This window comes from Rhamphochromis sp. 'chilingali' (genome assembly GCF_963969265.1).
Source record: "Rhamphochromis sp. 'chilingali' genome assembly, chromosome: 20".
Taxonomy (NCBI): Eukaryota; Metazoa; Chordata; class Actinopteri; order Cichliformes; family Cichlidae; genus Rhamphochromis; species Rhamphochromis sp. 'chilingali'.
Window position 1 is genome coordinate 26,610,585 of NC_137947.1, and position 13,955 is coordinate 26,624,539.

The following is a 13,955-nucleotide window of genomic DNA, read 5'->3' on the forward strand; positions in this document are numbered from 1 at the left end:
TACAGCAAAATAACAAGGAAATACTGTATCAAGGACACAATGATAATTTTCTTTTGTCTTGTCTTGAACCATTTTGCAATTCTAACACTTGGAACAGTCCATACATGTTTATCACCTTAAACATTTTTAAATAATGCCTGTAAAAGAAGTCTGGTGCCTGTCAGGCAGAATGATGTAATAACCTTTCAAGGGGACCCTTTGATTTACAAGTACCAGCAGAAACTTTGCAGCTGACAGTTACATGTTTAAATGTTGAGATACTGTAGCGGAAACATTTTTTTAGAATCAAATGCGAAAGGCTTTGCATATTACAAAAAATCTTACTGGGTCACTCTGTCTCAAATCATCGTTGTCCTTCAGCTCATCCATCTTTGACTTTCCTAAAAATATTCATGGTTTGCATATATGCCATGATTGCTATGACATTTTGCTTTCATGCTATGACATTTTGCCCCCAAAACCATCTCACGTTGTCAAAGACCACTATTGACAAAGTAATTTAAATGTTCAAAATTTAATGTAAAATGAAACACACAGAATGCTTTTTGACCTAAAAATGCTATTTTCACTAAACTTCCATGCTGTTTTAAATTTTTCATTGTGTTTAGGATACGTGCCTGAATATTACACTAATGTGTAAATTAATGTTGTTGTTTTTAAAATCTAGAAAGGTATTTAATATCTTAAGGTAAAATTTCACAACAATTATCATACAGAATATATCCAAACTTTGAACATTTCGTCGAAAACAAAGGTGGCTGAAAAGAGAAGTTACTAGAAATTTAATGAGTTAAGATGGAATGACCCAAAAAGTTTCCACATCAGTTTATTTTGTTCATTAGTAATTAGTTTAGTGGCTATCGCAAGCCATGTGTTGCTCACCTGTGTGCAATACAGAGAACATTTGTAACGGTTTAAGCCAAGTGAATTATTTTATGAGAGCAGAACAAGAACAACAACGCAGAAGCATCCCTTATGAGTGAATAATGTAATAAAGTCTACAGTTTACTGTGTTTCTTCTCCGTTGCATCAACCCAACCTCGACAAGAGGAGAGCTCCAAGCTACATTTTGCTGCTGGGATCCAGTTACAGCATTGACATTAAAACCAGAGCCCTTGATTGGAAGAATTATGACAACTTATACAGCTGGACAAGTTGAACTCCTCTCTGGTGATGACAGATTCAAATGACATGCTAGCAATGTTTTCTATAGCATCATCATGGTGCTAAAAGGTAATACAAATATACCTGGAAAAATGGCATGTTGATAATTCCTTGTCCAGGTAGTTCCCCTGTTATACACAGCCATTTCATCACAAACTCCTTCTAATCAAACTACCACAACCAACAAACTAACACTGGAGGTTGCCATAAACCACGCTACTGTCTGCACACACTATAGAGATTGTAAATCAGCAGTGGTGTGCTGGTAGTTGACATGTTCTATATAACATCAGAGCTAAGTACAGTTTTTTCCCAAAACATTTCTAAATACGAAGATATGTGACATCACAGCAAAATAAACTCAGGGATGGTACTGAGTGTGCTTGTGTATACCTTAAACTAGACTACTAAAACCCACATCTATACTGTTCATACTCTTTCTTGTAAAGACAAACTCAATTTCCTGTTGTCTATGACATGATGGATAAATGTAAATGCATTTGTTTGGAAGCGATTCAGACTAAACTCCACACAAGACACACAACTCTTGTATCAGTCCTACTTCAAGGAGACGATAACAGTCAACACATGGCAAAACTAAACTAAACAACATAGAGGAGAGCCATTGAGAGAAGTTGCCATTCCAGGAACTTTGCAGTATAATGCAGTTCTTGAGTTTTATTTTGTCCATAGTCAAACAACAGTAAAATGGTTGAAAGCTGGAGTTTTGACTGCACTGCAGTCAAGCTTCAGCCTCTTCAGGTCTTTGCAACCGTGTGGAAGAAATGCACATCTTTTGGACCATCGTTTGGTGTCACAGCTGCTAATGAAAGCTATTTTCCACACATCCCAAGTGTTTGTTTAATTCACCAAGCCCACAGGTGAGAGAAACAAATTAACTGTCCTATGAGATCTGGTTCGCAGGGAGTTGCTGGGAGTTGCCATCATCCCCCCTCTCTGATTGGTGTTTATAAAGGTCACATGGCATGAGAGGGAGGGGCTGTCCCTGCTCTGGCAGCATTGACTCATAAGGTGGTGCTGCCTCCAGTGGGAAGGAGATGGATGCAAGATGTTGATGCTCCTGCTCTTGCAGTCCCAGTGGGTAGTGGGAGGGAGAAAACCAGGCAGCACTGGCTGAGGTCTCTCCGCAGTGTGGGGAAGGATCTGTAAGGGAGTAGCAAGGCCGTTCATCCTGCTCTGCTCCCCCCTGACAGGGGTCCACCAATGAGTAAGGAGGTGGGTCATCTGTAGGGATGTAGATCTGAGTCGAACCTGGACCGACACACTCATCATAGCTACAGGCAAAAGGACAAAAATGAAAAAGTTAGATAAATTACAGAACATTGATTTTATATCATAACATCAGTTACTAAGTTATGTTCTTCTTTGCCATTTGTGCATGTGGGTGTCTGGAGGTGGTTTTCTTTTCTCTTTATTATTTTTTTAGCTTACTCCAAGTGCAGGCACATAAAATGTATCCTTCCCAACACAGGAAAAATGATAGCAACTGCAAAATAACTCATACTTAAAGGGAGTAATCTGCTCAAACTCTTAATGGGCATTTTGTAAAGAAACATGTCTTTAGCAAATTTACAGTTGTGCTGACAAATGGTTCATGTCAGGTAGTGCGCTTGCTGAACTCTCCCAATGCTTATCTTTTTAATAAGCCGGCTTTTAATCTGCTATTTCATGATAGCTTGATGCCATTGCCTTATTTTCTATGTTCAAATACATCCATCCATAATAGAAATTCACAGGAGAATACCATAGGAGACAAGATGGACCCCTCCCACCATCAGACATGAGCTGTTGCACTGAGACATTCAGTTTCAAATATAAAGACAGTTTTAACTATGCACAATCAAGCAATATCTACAATGTGCTCTATATAAAACCATCTAAAACATACATTTGGAAGATAAATAGGCAAGACACAAAAAAATATAAACCTGCAGAATTCAGCTGTAGTCTAGAAAAGGTTTATGTATCTTTAATGCAAATTTTAAATACAGTTGTTCAGTGTTCTGGTAGGGAAAACCAAAGATGCACACTGTTGGCACTCAGGACTGAGCTGTTAATGAAGCCATAATATTGTTTTGCTTGACTAGTGACTCTATACATGCATAGCTGCAGTTATTAAGTCTTAATGAAAAGTGAGATTAAAGTTCCATGGCTTTTGTCAAAATATTCACTTAAGGTTTATAAGTGGGCTTAATCCATGTAAAGAAAACTGGAAATTCAACCTTAAAATTATGAACGATTTCTGCAGGTTAGATGGATTATAACTGAATAAAAGACAAACAAAATACAAGCCAATGTAAAACGTTTCTTGTTTGACAGCAACTGCGTCATGTTGATGCTGGAAAGATGCAAAGCATGGGCACAATGACGTGACTGGTTCAGCTGCTGTTGTTCTGATCATTGCTCTGCCACTGCAAACCATGAGGAGCCCTAGAATTTTTATTTTATAAAATAGCCCTGTGGAAGTAATGGTAGATGAGAATGGGCCGTAGGAAGAGGTAAATCAGCGTAACTTAATCAGCACAGTGGTTAACAACATCAATACACAGCAGTGCCACACATGTGTGTATGAGTTTCTTTCTTTCTTTTTCAATTTCATTTTAGTTCAATTCAATTTTATTTATACAATACCAAATCACAACAGCAGTTGCCTCAAGGCGCTTCATATTCTACAATAATAGAAAGAAAACGGAGAAAACCCCAACAATCACATGACCTCCTATAAGTAAGCGCTTAAGCGATAGTTTCTTTCACGTTAAATTTGTGTCTTTCTGTGTATAGAAAAAGTGAGTGAGAGCTACTTCCGCCATGATGTGAAGATAACAGCTAATGTTCACTCCAGTTGAACATTAGCTGACGTCATTAGCTGTTTCCGGGTCAAAACTCTTCAGGTCTCAAAGTCAAACAAACACTGCGGCATCACTAAGAGTTAGAAAACTTTTCAAATAATGTAAATATGTAAGAAAATTGTGTATGTTTCTGTTCCGTGTCCTGTGTACTGTTTGTTTGTATATTTGTCTTTTTGGCTGCTGTTACAACCAAATTTCCCCTTGTGGGACAATTAAAGGATTATTCTATTCTATTCTATTCTATTCTATTCTATTCTATTCTAAATTCTTTCATCTTTAATGACATGATCAGTGTTGCTGCTTTACCAGGTGTAACAATTAAGTTTGACATCCAGGCATCCATAAAAACAGGATTTATTAAGTTTAACAGAATTTGAAGTTAGCAGGGAGTTAGCTTGCTAGTTTCCATCTAAGGTCTATATACCATGCTCTGACTGAGAGATTTCTGAAAAATTAAAACGTACAGCTCTGCTATCTCTTCCGACATAAATGAAGATAGAAAACTAAACAGTGATGTTTGTAGGGTTACTGAAGTTGGGCTTGCTGGTATATAATGATGTGCTACATGGTGGCTAGCTACATGGCTATGGTTAGCATAATATAAACACATGAAGCTGGAAGATGAACACAATCACTTTTTTCCACTTGATAAAAGTTAACATGAGGAGAAATATAATACAAAAAACATAATATAGAAAAATAAAGTTTTCTGCGATGGCTTTAGTTATAATTATTTATTATTAAATATTGTTTATCATTTATCATTTATCATTTATCGTCTTTCTCTTCTCTTTCTCACACCCCCATATAACTCAGGGTTTCAATAAATATATTCATGTGGATTATTTTCACTTGCCTCATGCTAAGAAATCTGACTGTAAACATCAGTGGCATGACAGCACGTTGAGGTGAAAATTGAAGACAGAGGGAAAGTGAGCGCTAGGCACGATGAGGTGTTGTAACACACTCTAAATCCCTGTGTCTCTTGTCTCTGAGGAGCTATATGCTGCTCTGTTCCCACTGTGTCTGTTTCTGCAAACACCTCACACTAGATAATGAATGAGGTGTTTTACACCTTTGTGTGTTCACTAGCATGTGTGTTAGCAGGGTGTGGCAGAATAAATAATAATTCGCCCCCTCTGGGAGACTTGCTGGGAGCTGCACAACTGCTTTTCTGTTTGTTGTTTTGTTTGTTTTTATCTGCTGCTTGTTTCTATTTAAAGTCCAGACATATCATGTAAATGAAATTCAATATCAAGGTATTAATTTATTAATAACTTAAGGATGCTGTTGCTTGGTGGCAAACAAACACATTGACACAATCCTCATGCTACAGTTTGGGAAATCCATGTTTCAACGTTTTTCCTGCATAGGCTGGCTGCTTCTGTCAATTAAGGCTAGGTTTATCTACTAGTTATTTTGCTATTTTATGCAGCTGTATGGAGGTTTGCTTTACAACAAAGCAACCCCCCCAAACTTTCACATGCAACCAATAAGTGAAGCCTGTCAAAAGCAATGGATGAAGTAGTTTGCCACTGATACAAGTGTGAAGAATGTTGCTTTTTCATTTTTCCTATTAACAGTCATGGTTTATTTAAACCCAGATATTTCCCAGACTTCTAACCTTGACCTAAAAGATTTTGTCTTAACATTTGTCACAGTAGAAAAAGAAGTCAAATGCACACGCATGTCAGCAGAAAGGGAGGACCTCTGGCATGTATTCATGCAATGATTATGACGCTCTACAGAGCTGAACACCACACAGCTCTTGCTTACAGCATATGGTCTCTGTGTGTCAGTGCAAGTGTGTGTATTTGTGTGTGTAAAGCCAGCATGTTTCTGCTCTTTACCACTGTGAGAGGTTCTTGCCTGTGGAGTTAAACTGTAGATGGTGCTGCTACTGTGTGTGAATCATACCCAAAACTGATTTGATTTTTACAGCATAAAGCAGAAACAATATGAAACCTCTATATGACATTCAACAAATCAGTTTTCATCATATCAAATTACTCTTAGTGCCAGAAAACAATAATCAGGTGTCTACTTTCATTTTCCTGCTTTTCATCTCTTTACATTACCAGTTTGTGCACAGTGGGAAGATTAGTTTCCTCCTATGAGATGACAAGTGACACTGTGCAGAAATTGCTTTACAGCTTAATAACATGAAAAAACGCTTCCTGTATTTGTCAAACACTTGCAGTTAGTGTCACGCAGCCTGACACAGCAACGGGCAAATTATTGCAAATGCCTCAGCTGCTCCTAAACATGTCATTATTGAATGTTACGTGAAAAGTCACAGATGCAGGCAACTGTTGCTCCATCGTGGTTTACTGCTGTACAACTGGTAAAACACAGGTAACATCTCTGACTGCCTGCCTTTGCAACATGTAATTTACAGTTAATTACATATTATATATCAACAAAGAAGCAAATGTGATTCTAAATTCTCTATAATTCCAAGCTTAAAATACAAATGGATAAACTGTAGTTTTCCATCCATAGGTCATAGTATCCATAAACTGCTGACCAGAAACTAAGATGTTTCCACTGTTGTAGGCAGAACTCTGGATCAGAATCGGCAATCAGACCAGCAGCATATGCTGTGACACTCGAGACCAGACATAATAATGGGCAAACCTCAGCCTAAATTTGAGCAACATGACATAAATATTCCTTTTCACATGCTCACCATAACAGAATTGAAAAAATTATATTAATAGATCAGTGTCTGGACACATGTAAGTGGCAAACACAAAACAAATCAAAAGGAAACAAAGCTGTGACGTTAATGCTTATTTAAATCTTCTCAATACACGATGAGAATGTCACACGTGCCTTCCTACACTATGTGCTCACCAATGCTATTATGCAAATCAAATCAGAAAGAAAGGAATCTGTGTCCATGCGTGTGTGTGTGTGCTTGCTGAGCTTCTCCCTGAGAGGAAGCAGAAGCTTTCAGTCTCCACAGGTGAGGCGCTGATCCGCAAGCGTGACTTTTTTTCTCTACCAGACTTTGTGTGTGTACGTGTGTGTCGGAAGTGTAGCGTTCACAGTCGCAGCAGGTGAGCTGTTGATCTGAGTTCTCTGAGTTTTCCTCAACCATCTGTGGCCTACACACGCAAAAATATGCACGCCCACACACGCTCTGATCATATGACTGCAACTACCTGCTTCTTCACAGGGTACCAAACAATAATTTGCCAGCACTATGGTTACAAAAAAAAGTGTGATTCGAATGTATGGATGTGAGTGTATGTGAGTTTATGCATATGCGTTGGTTGGCTGCTGTCCTGTAGTCCAAGCCAAAAAGTACGTCTCACACGCAGGCGGTCCAGAACATTCTGGTTTCCTGCCAGAGTACTGACGTAGCGCTCTAGCTCCCCTTCCTTTTCCCTGCTCTCCTCTTTGCTTTCTTTCCTTATTCTTGATAGAAAGCTGAGGAGTTCTTCACAGTTATTCTCACATTTCCGCTGTTCAAACTGAAATTCTCTAACTGCGTATGGGCACAATTTGTCGCCCACATTAGGCTCAAGCATCATTTAACACCACCAAACCCTGCTGCTACCAGGTGCATCCCTTCACATATGAGGTTTGACCAAAAACAATAGCAAACTTTACAATTGAAGTCCATATGGGGCATTTTAAACACTGCACAGAGAATAAACTAAAAGGAAAAAAAAACAAAAAACCAATAACTTAAAAATAACAAGGTCATGTCTTAATTTCTTTTTTATTTCTATTGTCATATGTAACAAAAAAAATGCATTTTTGCAAACAGTGTTTGTCAGGGAGACAAAAGGTTAACTCACTTAAAACAATGTGGTTTGTAGTTGTAATACTCTGATAAATATCAGTGGTATTTATTTTGTTTTCATGAGAATAAGTTAAAGAGAAAATAATTGTTCATGGTGAGGTTAAGAGTGGTATAGATATGTGATATAAATGTTTGTATTAAAATGCATAAATAGTGTGTGAAAAAATCAGTTACGTTAAAAAACCATAATTTCATGGAATGTGAATGTCTGTTAAAAGAGAAGAAGTGTAACTTGTTTTGTATGCTACGTCACGAGAGGTCATGACTTGCAGATGACTTCCGGGGGAAAGAGACTTGGGAGGAAGAGAGGAGAAAAAGAAGGATTACTAAAATGGCATAGACGAAGCATGGACTTCGGGACTGCTTATGTCACCAAAGTTGTTCGGCAACAACATATCACCCGTCTGCGGACTTCCCGGTAATCATTCGGAGCGTTTGAGCCGGGCTTCCCGTATCTTTTGGTGCTTGGCTAAGCACGAGGCACGTTTGGCTACGTTGGCTAGCTGGAGCTAGGCTAACGCCACGGTCCTGGCTAACGGAGATTCCGCCGGAGCGGAGAGACGGAGTTGGAGAGTTGTCTCGGGAGAGAGTCGCTAACCGTGGATGATTCGCTGCTATCTAAGGAACCGGAGATTCGTTGCTCGCTGCCGCGAGTGGAGACGGTTGCTACCACAACGAGCGAGTTATTCATCGGAGGAGGTGGAGACATCACGGATACTCGGAGGTATTGTTGTTATTATTAAGAGCTCCAACTAAAGCGCGCCAACAACAAAAATAAACTAAGAGTGCACTCTGGGAAAAGAATAACATTGGACAGGTTAAGGGAAAAAAATACTGAAATCTATCCCCCGGGGGTTTATTGTATGTTTTGTATATGTGTTTTTTTTCATGAAGAAAAAAGGGTTGGATGTGAATTTCCTGCAATTGTTTAATACATTTTCTAACCCTGAGATCCTGTGTTGGGTTTATTGCATGGTGTCTTATCATTTGAGTATTCACATGTATTAGCCTTAATCGGTTAAGTGTATTTCCTTAGCCTCCGCTTGTCTGTGTAGACACGAGAATCATATGAACCCTAGACTGATATTTATTTTTCGAGATGTATCTTTTATCACAGAATGTTTAAGTAGAGTCAAGACTGCACCCGAGGGCATAAGGGGGGAGTCTTGTCACACGAGCCGGTGGTAAAAGTGTTACATAGTGTTTTGATTTTTAAGTTCATATATGTAGATCAGTTCCAAAGAGCCCAAAAACAATCATAATCCAGGAAGCACTACATTTCTTATTTACCTTCTATGTGAACTGAGGAGATGAAGATGGGAATCCTTGATTATGTCACATGCAGCAGTTCTGTGATGCTCAATACATTGCACATGACAATTACTTTGTAACTACATAAGAAAAGAGCAAAAAGCTGGATTTCTTTCCGCAATGTGGTGCCACTGTGTCTAATTATTACTATTATTATTAAATTTCAGTGAGTCATTTCAGTAAATTATCTCTCTGATATCCTCGTTATCCCTGTTGTCTGACAATAATTGTGGAAGTGATAAGATGTAATGTCATCTCAATCACGTACTACAGATGGATGATACTCCCCGGATAATCATGAAATAGAGTGTACACTTGGTGCCAGCAGAAAGGGAGAACTGTAAGCAATATCCTCTGATAAACCATAAAATAAAATGATATGTTCAGTCGTATGACAATTATTCCCTCTGAGTTATAGACTACAGATCATCCACCCTTGAACAGAGTAAAATGTTTGAACGGTTCTAAAGAACTGTGATGAGAATGAAGCACACACATATGCACTGCAGGGGAGGGATTTATGTGAATTATTAAAGTTGCCAATTAGACCAGCTGACATTTAGATCAAAAACACCATGACACCAGCTTTTAGCAAGTCCATTCTCTCTCTCTCTCTCTCTCTCTCTGTCTCTCTCTCTCTCTCTCTCTCCCTCTTTCTCACACACATGCACATATTCACAGCCAACCTTGCAATGGGCACCAAAGTTAGCACTGCTCTCTAATAAATGAATTACCACAGAAAAAGGTCAAACCAAGTGGCCAAAGAACAGTGCATGATAGTGTATGAATGGTCACTTATATTTCATACTTGACATTTCACATATATGTCAAAGGAAAGGCTCTTCTTTCTTATTTTGCCAATAGAATGTAGTGTGTAGCTGAGGAAAGGCAAAAAATTCCATTTGACTTGTTTTTTCTTAATATTTTATTTTCAACTTTTGCCAGAAAAAAGGAATTTTCCAAAACCAGAGACCTTCCTGCGCCGTTAAATCTAAGTAATTATCAAATGGTATGTGTAAAAAAACCAAAGCGTCCTTCTGTTTCCAATTTTAACAGGTGTCTAGCAGTATTTTAGTTTCATATTTAGTATACAGACATCACTATGGTACATTTTCATTTACATTTTGTTGTAATAAAGCAATAGATGTATAGTAGATTAAACTTTAACTCTTTTTTTTTTTTTTTTTTTTTTTTTTTTGGCCTGTCCCGTTTGGCTCTTTTGCCATCAGAATTGTTGTCTAAAGGCAAAGAAAGATGCCCAACGGATTTACTTTACCAAACTGACCATCCCAGCCTTGCCGTAATGGTCCATTTGATTCACCTTTTATTGTTTATTTTATTTTCACTTACTGAATACGGGACAGACTTGACTGGGGGAAAGAAGGGGAGAAAGAAAGAGGGAAAGAGAAACAGCTGAGAAGAGGGACGGGGGAGAAGGGCAAAAGACAAAAACCAACAGAACGGGCAGAGAAAAAAAATGCATATATCGATCACCTGGATCACCTGCTGAGAAAGAAAAAAGAAAGCAAGCAGAAGAGAACAAGAGTAATAGAATAAACAACATCACAATGATATATGGGAATATGACAGTAAATACTAAATGTTAAACATTATTGTGCAGCACATAAGATCAACAGAACACAGTGTGCTTTGAGGTAGGAGCCAAAAAGGGTGTAGTTTGTGGGTGTGATCACCCGTGTGTACACCTGTGAGCATGGACGCGCTTGTTTTTTGTTTTTTAAAAGGTTCCTTCATGTAATAATCTGCTAGAGGGTGTGGGGGGGCCACAGCCCCGTCCTCCAGGGCGTGAAGCAGGTGTGGAGGAGATCAAAACTCCAGACATCCAGAGGCCCCCAGAACACAAGAGACCAAGGAAGACCAACAGAGGGGCAGCTGCGCCACTGTCCCGGAAAGAGCTGAGGAGAGTCCCAGATGAGGGCTCACTCAGCAGCCGCGGAGCAGAAGCCAGGGGGAGTTGCAGTGACGCGCCCGTGAGCTCCGCCGGCAGCCAGCTGCGCCTGAGTGACCGAGCCCCAGGCCGAGAGGCCGGGGGCACCCCACCTCCGAAGTGGCCCGAGCGAGCCCCAGGCTCCAGGCCCCGATAAGCGGCCGCCAAGGAGTGAGCCGGTGTGTACCTGGACGCCCATCCCCGGACACAAAGAACCACCAACGCACCGATGTCTGAGGGGGTCCGCCACTGGCAGGGGAAGTGGTGGTAGGGGGAGATAGGCCTCCAAACCTTGGAGGGCCTGAGATGTCCCCAGAGAGGTGGCGCCTGACACCCAACCTGACATATAGACACAGACATACAGGCACACACAGATACAAACATCCATTCCCACCCTCATGCTCTCATATGCACTTACTCCACACTCAACCAACGTGGAGACAGACATAAAGAGACGTTGTACACACGATCACACTCCCCAAGCGTACTCTACAAACCGGGTCTAGGTGCCCCCGCCCCTGGAGGGGGGAACTGCACCCAGACCCAGGTGGTGTTTCCCTTTTCCCTGCGGTGGGGGGAGGCAGACCGCCCCGACTCCGCAGCAGCAGGAAGGCTCCACACTCCAGACCGCAGTCGGACGGCCAACTCCTCCTCCTAGTCCTAGCCCCCCTGCTCCAGCAGGTCGCAGAGAACGGGGGTGAGAGAAGACTCCAAACCTCCCTCCACCCGCTCATTGTAATGTTGATGCATGTGTGTTCTAAGGTGCATTTAAAACCCAGGAGGGCTTGGAGCTACCTGCCAGAGAGCAGCAGGTAAGCGCATGGTCCCTCCTGCTAGCCCTCAATGTCTACGTGTATTTAAAATTGAGAGGTGGGCAACGATGCCAGGGGTGGGGTGTACACCCTGATGGTACTTTGGACTCCGTGTATCGTGCCCACCCCCAAGATCCTATATGTATGTGTAATGAGAGTGTGAGTAATGTGAATGTCTAAGTTGTGGGATAAAATTGAGGCAGAGGCAGCCAGAAGGGGACAGAGGGGGGGGGTAGCCTCCTCTGCACCCTGGTGACATACCCCCACTCCAAGGCCCTGCATGTGTGGGTGGTTGTGGTGGAGCGGGAAGAGGGAGGCAGCTGGAGATGGGGAGGGAAGGAAGGGAGGGGCAAGTGACCCCTCCCTGGGGCCAGCTCCCCCGCTGACCCCAGTAGGCACCCCCATACTCCGCGACCCGCCAGGGAAAGGGGGCCCAGGCCCATCCAGACCGGGCCCAGTGCAGCAGCGCCGCCCGGCCCCACAGAGCCCAGGACAGTCCACCCAACCCCACCACAGAGAAAACTGCACCCACCCCACCATCCACTCATCTTCCAGACTACATAAGACAATAAACACCCAGGCTGAGATCTTCCTCCACCTCTCCTGTATCTCCCCCTCCTGCAGAGGGAGCTCCTGAGGAGAGGAAAGCTCCTGCAAGATGTGACAATCTCCCCCACCAGTTGAAGAGCCCCCCAGGTGGCTCGACGCACCGGCGGCACCCTGCTCCAGGGCTGGGCCCCCATGCACCCACCCGCCCACAACCCCGGCAACACACCAACCAGGACCCAAGCCCCCGAGGCCCGGTCCGGGTCCCAGCCCAGAGACGGAGCGCCCCCAGAACCTCACGCCCATCCCGGACCCACCCAGGGGCAGCCAGGCTACCAGGTCAGTAACCCACGTCCGTCAGCACAGACCCTCCCCTAGCCCCGCTGCACGCAGCCGCGAGGAAACAGTCACCTGAGAGCCAACAGAGCCCCTAACCGGACATGACCGCTACCCCGGGTTGAGCCCCCCAAGGAAGATGCCTCCGGGGAAACTTTAACTCTGAAAAGAGGGTTTTTTATTTGAATACTGACATCTGTTACACAGGCTTTTTAAATTCAAAAAGCACTTACCGTGGTGGGGAGTCAGGATACACACTGTTTATCTGAGACTCTCTGTATGAGTCAAAGTCTAAACCAGGAGGAAAGTCTTCCAAGCAGCTAGACCTCAGTTCACCTGCTGAACCTCCATAAGAAAAACTGTCTTGTCCTGTGGAGACACAAAAATCAACTTCATGCTGTGCTAGAATCAGACTTTTGTCATCTGGGGACATTCAGTTACTTCAGCGTGATGAACTAAGGTTTATTTGAACCTATTATGTGGTGCTCTTCTACATGGCATCTCATCTCATACTCCAGCTGTGCTTTACAGATCAGCACCGCACCACTGTATTTAGAGCCAACTTTTGCATATTTCAGTCTGGTATCATGTCCTGATCCTCACCGTAATTAACCCCAAACCTAACCAACCAATTTACGTCAATTTAAGCTCGTAGCATGACACTCAAAAAGATTTAAATGTATAGTCATACCTGAAGTCGTGGACATTGTATCAAGTTGCGTATTAACTTAATGTCTTACGATGCTGTATTTACATTCCAATGGGAGTCTGAAAAGCTACCAAAAAGGAAGTTCTAGAATATGTCAAGGTGTGTCACAGACTGACCATAGCTTGCTCGAAGGTGAGGGTTTCGGAGTCGACTGTCTTTGCGCAAGCTGCCGACGATGATGGTGATGCATGAGAGGAAGAGGACTAGACCTATAACGATCCCCGCCACCACCAGCGGAGACACCAGGAGAGATGCCTCCCCTCCTGACTCCCTCTCACTCCGGCAGTCTGGGTACTCCCCATGGCTCTGGTTGGAGCTCACTGTAGGGAAACAGAGAGAGATGGAGATCAGGGTGGAGTGTGTATTTGTGTGATTCAGTGTGTTTAACTACTTTAAAAAATAACTGAGGTTTGAGGGAGTGCACCCTTAAAGTTAAATATTAAAC

At 42.2% G+C, this 13,955-nt stretch overlaps 2 protein-coding genes across 3 annotated transcripts in view; one reads left to right on the forward strand and one right to left on the reverse strand.

Moving 5' to 3' along the window:
* Window positions 1-205: 205 nt before the first annotated feature.
* Window positions 206-13,955, reverse strand: part of bean1 (brain expressed, associated with NEDD4, 1) — a 47,805-nt gene continuing 34,055 nt past the window's right edge. For both annotated transcript variants that reach the window (XM_080868336.1, XM_080868337.1), the window contains 3 exons: window positions 13,627-13,830; window positions 13,035-13,170; window positions 206-2,459 (listed from right to left, as the gene is read on the reverse strand). In XM_080868336.1, coding sequence (XP_080724462.1) covers window positions 2,069-2,459; window positions 13,035-13,170; window positions 13,627-13,830 — 731 coding nt within the window. In that variant the 3' untranslated portion in view covers window positions 206-2,068. The remainder of the gene's footprint in view (window positions 2,460-13,034; window positions 13,171-13,626; window positions 13,831-13,955) is intronic.
* LOC308387939 (uncharacterized protein) lies at window positions 7,965-13,022 on the forward strand. The gene is made up of 2 exons (XM_080868338.1): window positions 7,965-8,572; window positions 12,544-13,022. Exons 1-2 carry the CDS (start codon window positions 8,452-8,454, stop codon window positions 12,810-12,812), a joined length of 390 nt encoding a protein of 129 aa, XP_080724464.1. The 5' UTR covers window positions 7,965-8,451; the 3' UTR covers window positions 12,813-13,022.

What these genes read in the sequence shown, in the direction of transcription:
- LOC308387939 (XM_080868338.1), top strand. Translation starts at nt 8,452, where the DNA reads ATGATTCGCTGCTATCTAAGGAACCGGAGATTCGTTGCTCGCTGCCGC. An exon ending in GACATCACGGATACTCGGAG is followed by an intron (nt 8,573 to 12,543) that starts GTATTGTTGTTA and finishes CCCCTCCTGCAG; the next exon opens with AGGGAGCTCCTGAGGAGAGG.